This window comes from Triticum dicoccoides, chromosome 2B (assembly GCF_002162155.2).
Source record: "Triticum dicoccoides isolate Atlit2015 ecotype Zavitan chromosome 2B, WEW_v2.0, whole genome shotgun sequence".
In the NCBI taxonomy this organism is placed as follows: Eukaryota; Viridiplantae; Streptophyta; class Magnoliopsida; order Poales; family Poaceae; genus Triticum; species Triticum dicoccoides.
This window is the reverse complement of record NC_041383.1, coordinates 726,707,607-726,711,388: the sequence shown is the minus strand read 5'-3', so window position 1 is coordinate 726,711,388 and position 3,782 is coordinate 726,707,607. Positions and strand designations below refer to the sequence as shown.

At 51.5% G+C, this 3,782-nt stretch overlaps 1 protein-coding gene across 1 annotated transcript; it reads right to left on the bottom strand.

The window, feature by feature from the left end:
• Nucleotides 1-64: 64 nt before the first annotated feature.
• Nucleotides 65-2,611, bottom strand: LOC119365892 (beta-fructofuranosidase, insoluble isoenzyme 7-like). Its single transcript, XM_037631541.1, has 5 exons — nucleotides 2,450-2,611; nucleotides 2,292-2,300; nucleotides 898-2,185; nucleotides 678-774; nucleotides 65-394 (listed from the first exon to the last, which is right to left on the bottom strand). The coding sequence occupies exons 1-5, from the start codon at nucleotides 2,520-2,522 to the stop codon at nucleotides 200-202; spliced, it is 1,662 nt and encodes a 553-aa protein (XP_037487438.1). The 5' UTR covers nucleotides 2,523-2,611; the 3' UTR covers nucleotides 65-199.
• Nucleotides 2,612-3,782: the final 1,171 nt, after the last annotated feature.

The window sequence follows — 3,782 nt, the reverse complement described above, 5'->3', positions numbered from 1 at the left end:
GATCTCTCTCCCCAAACCGAACCCCTCCCAAGTCCCGACCACGTCTACTTCCCAGTACCGAATCTCCTTTTTACACCCAATCAATATTGAAATAGAGTTTCCAACCATATTTTCTAATTGTTTCATTACAGAAAAAGGATAAAACATCACAAATTATCACGCAAGGCGCGCCGCTCCACTTCCGCCCGTCGCAACCGAGCTATATAACGCCGCCACCGTTCACGGCCGCCGTCGCCAGCTCCCACGCCTCCAGCTTGGACACCTTCACGGCCCCGGCGCCATAGTTGAACGCGTACAGCCGGCTCCTGCTCGTCGCCGGGTGCTCCGGGTACATGCGGGCCGTCATGCAAGTCCGCCCCCGGTCGCCGAAGCTCTCCACCACAGTGTGATCGATCTGTGTATACACGACGTGTGTCAATGGAAGTAATGCTACATGTACAAAAGGATACATGCTTTTTTACACAAAAGTGGTTTTTGATTGGAAGAAGGGGTCCACCCCATGAAAATTGGGGGGAGGGGGGAGGTTAGTTAGTTTAAAAAGATCCTAATCAGCGTGTAAAAGCACGTAAATATTTATATGTTTAGCATTATTGGTGTTAATCAGCCTGCTTGGTATACTTGTTTGTGTGCGTAGCCCTGTAAGTACTAGTTTTTCATGGCAAATGGACTAAACTCACCAGTGTTCTGAGCGAGAGGCTCCTGTCTTTGTCCACTTCCACGTCCAGAAATGCCCCGTAGAATGGGATTTTTATCCCTTCTGCTTTCGTAGATGACCTGTACATAAGTACATTTCCCATGTTTGCAACAAGATGTCAGAAATAGCGATGCCTTTTCTTTCTAGATTCACTAACTGTCATTTCTTGTTTCTTCAAGCAAGTGTCAAGGATATATACTTACTTTGTGAGGTCGGTGCACATGAGAACCTTGTACGTGTCAAGGTGCTTGAACACCCTGAAGAAGATGGCGGTGTGCTCCTTCAGGTCGCCGGAGGCCATGACGAGGAGCCCGAACGGGCCGACTCCGCCCGGCAAGGACGCGCCCTTCTCGGCGCACAGCCCCTTAGGATCCTGCAGCCACTTCGGGTCCAACGTCTCGGCATCCTCCAGGTTCGGGACCTCGAAGACCGCCTGCACGTCCGCCTGCGAGCTCACGATGCCGGCGATCTCCTTCCTGCCGCCGGCCTCCACCTCCGTCGCCCACTGCAGGCCGACCCGCTTCCTCCTCAGCGTCTCGATCTCTTCGACTGGCCACTGCACCAGCCGCTTCCCGTCGGTGTCCAGCCACATCGCCCTCGGGAACGCCTGGATGCCGGCCCACCCTCTGCCTTCACCGCCGCCGTCGGTCTCATCCACCCACGCCCACAGCACGCGCCGCTTCTTGCGGGCGTCGTAGAAGGACTTGGACGCGTACAGGTGGCCGTGGTCGAGCCGGCGCCAGTTGGCGCAGTCGCCGCCGCGCTCGGGCTCTGCCGGCGCGAAGGTGTCCTCGTCGTCGTCGTACCGCCCGACCATATAGTGGTCCTCCTTGGCGAAGTCGCTGAGCTTGAGCACGTGCAGCACCCCGGCGCGGCTCGCCGACACGTCGAGACCCTCCATCGCGCCGGGTGCCGCCATCGGGAACAGGTCCGGGCACTCCAGCACGGCGGGGCCGTCCCCGTCACGCGAGCTGGCGACGTGCAGAGGCGGGCCGGGGTTGCGCTCCCAGTGTAGGAAGTCCGCGCTCCGGTAAACGAGCAAGGAGCCCACGCCGGCCACCTCGGCGGCGACGGCGACCCTCCATAGGCCGTCGCGGCCACGCCACGCCTCCGTGGGGTCACGGAAGTTGTTGCCCGTGACGTCCTCCGGCATGGGGATGACCGGGTTGCAGCTGGGCTTCTCCCACTCGCGGAGAAGCGGGTCGGAGGGGTTCTTGGCGAAGGCCACGTTCTGCACCTGCGCCTTGTCGGCGTCGTCCATGCCGGTGTAGAGGATCGCCGGGCGGCCGCCGGGGAGGACGGTGGCGGAGCCCGACCAGCAGCCGTTGACGTCGAACGGGGACGTGGGGTCCAGCGCATTGCCAACGTCGGCCCAGTTCACGAGGTCGCCGGAGACGGAGTGGCCCCATGATAGCTTGCCGTCGCCCCAGGTCGGGCCGCGAGGGTTGTACTGGTAGAAGAAGTGGTACATGCCGTTGTGGTACATTGGCCCTGCCGGTATGACGCAAGATAACCAAGATGAACTAGCCGATTAGCAATATTTTGCCATGATAAGTTTATCTGTTGGACGGACTAGAGGGAAGAAGAAAACACGTACCATTGGGATCTGCAAGTTTTCATTGAACCGTCGTAGTGTGATCGTATAAATTCAGGGATTGCAGACAGGGATCAACAAAATTGTAATGAAAATTACTTACAAAATCATGTGAATTGATCAGATAATAGCGCGCGAAAGCGCAAATTTGAAGTGCGTACCATTTTGCCAGCACCTGGCAGGCTGGAAGTGATAGGCCGTTCGGCCATGGTTCAGGTTCTGAGCTCCATTCATGGTCACAAATCGGAGAAGAGGAAGAGACAGAGCTGTTGCTGCTCTGATTAGGTTGTTGTGCAAATTGCAGATGACTTCTGATAGCCTTTCAAGTCTTCAAGTTTAATGAAAGTCAGTATGACTTGCCACCATGTGGGCAATAATGTAGTTTTAAAATTTGATTTGCCAACGGCAGTAGATGTCAAGGTAAGACTTTAACAATGTTTTCTAGTCTTTTAGATCCCAGCGAGCTGTGCTTACCACGTACTAGGTGACTAGGACGAGGACTAATGAGCGCTTCTAATGAGATGAGATCAGGAGTAGGTGAGGAAGTTGTTTACTAATAGAACAACCCACAATCCCCTGCTTATTTCTGTATAAGCTCTTGTATGTTCAATGTGGCATCAAGCAGGAAACGTCACTGGAATACAAAGAAGAGCCTTGCTTCGGTACACCCCTCACAAATCGTATAAGAACAATATGTTCACCATAAGGTATATCCGTATGTGGCACATATGAACTGTATGTAGACGTACACAACCGATCGGCCAGCCCGTCGCACAAACCGGCGCACACCCCCTCCGTTTTGGGCCTGTCCCATTTTTCTCTTTTTTAACCTTCAAAAAATAGGCGCATGAGGTATTATTTGAACTCCCAACCTCTTCGTTTACTTCCACTCACATTAACTAATTGGGACAGCTCGCTTGTTGTGCCTAGTTACTTCTTTTATTCTTTTTGTTGTGCATCTTCTCAGTCCAAAAATTGTTTGGCCTTTTTTTTTCTTCGGTTTTATTTATTTTTTATTTTTCTTTATTTCTTCTTCTTCTTCTTTTTCTTTTTCGTTTTTCATTTGCTTAAATTTGTGAACATTTTCTTGAATTTGTGGACTTTTTTTTTCTAATCTGTGAACTTATTTTTTGAATCCATTAACTTTTTTTCAAATGAATTAATGTTTTTAATTTTGCAAACTTTTAATAAATTCCTGATTGCCAAATTTGTGATTTTTTTTGTCAAATTTGTGAACTTTTTTAAATTGATGAACATTTTAATTTTGTGAACTTTTTTGTCAATTCGTGAACTTTTTGCGCAAGTGATCAGTTATGTAATTGACGTCCCTGCTACATGCGCGCACTGGTTGCTAGATGTGGTAGAAATTTTCCAACACCAACACAAAAACCATAAATCTTTCCCCGTCAGCGCTGGCGGGGAGGTGGATGACGGAGGGGTGTCGCGGACTACGCACAGGGCGGGAGGGGCCAACTCTGGCGTTCGCGTTGTGTC

Excerpts from the sequence above, each read along its gene's own strand:
- LOC119365892 (XM_037631541.1), bottom strand. The coding sequence starts at position 2,522 with ATGAATGGAGCTCAGAACCTGAACCATGGCCGAACGGCCTATCACTTC. Across the intron at positions 775-897 it reads ATGTGCACCGACCTCACAAA|GTCATCTACGAAAGCAGAAG; the intron begins GTAAGTATATAT and ends ACTTATGTACAG. Across the intron at positions 395-677 it reads GCCTCTCGCTCAGAACACTG|ATCGATCACACTGTGGTGGA; the intron begins GTGAGTTTAGTC and ends GTGTATACACAG.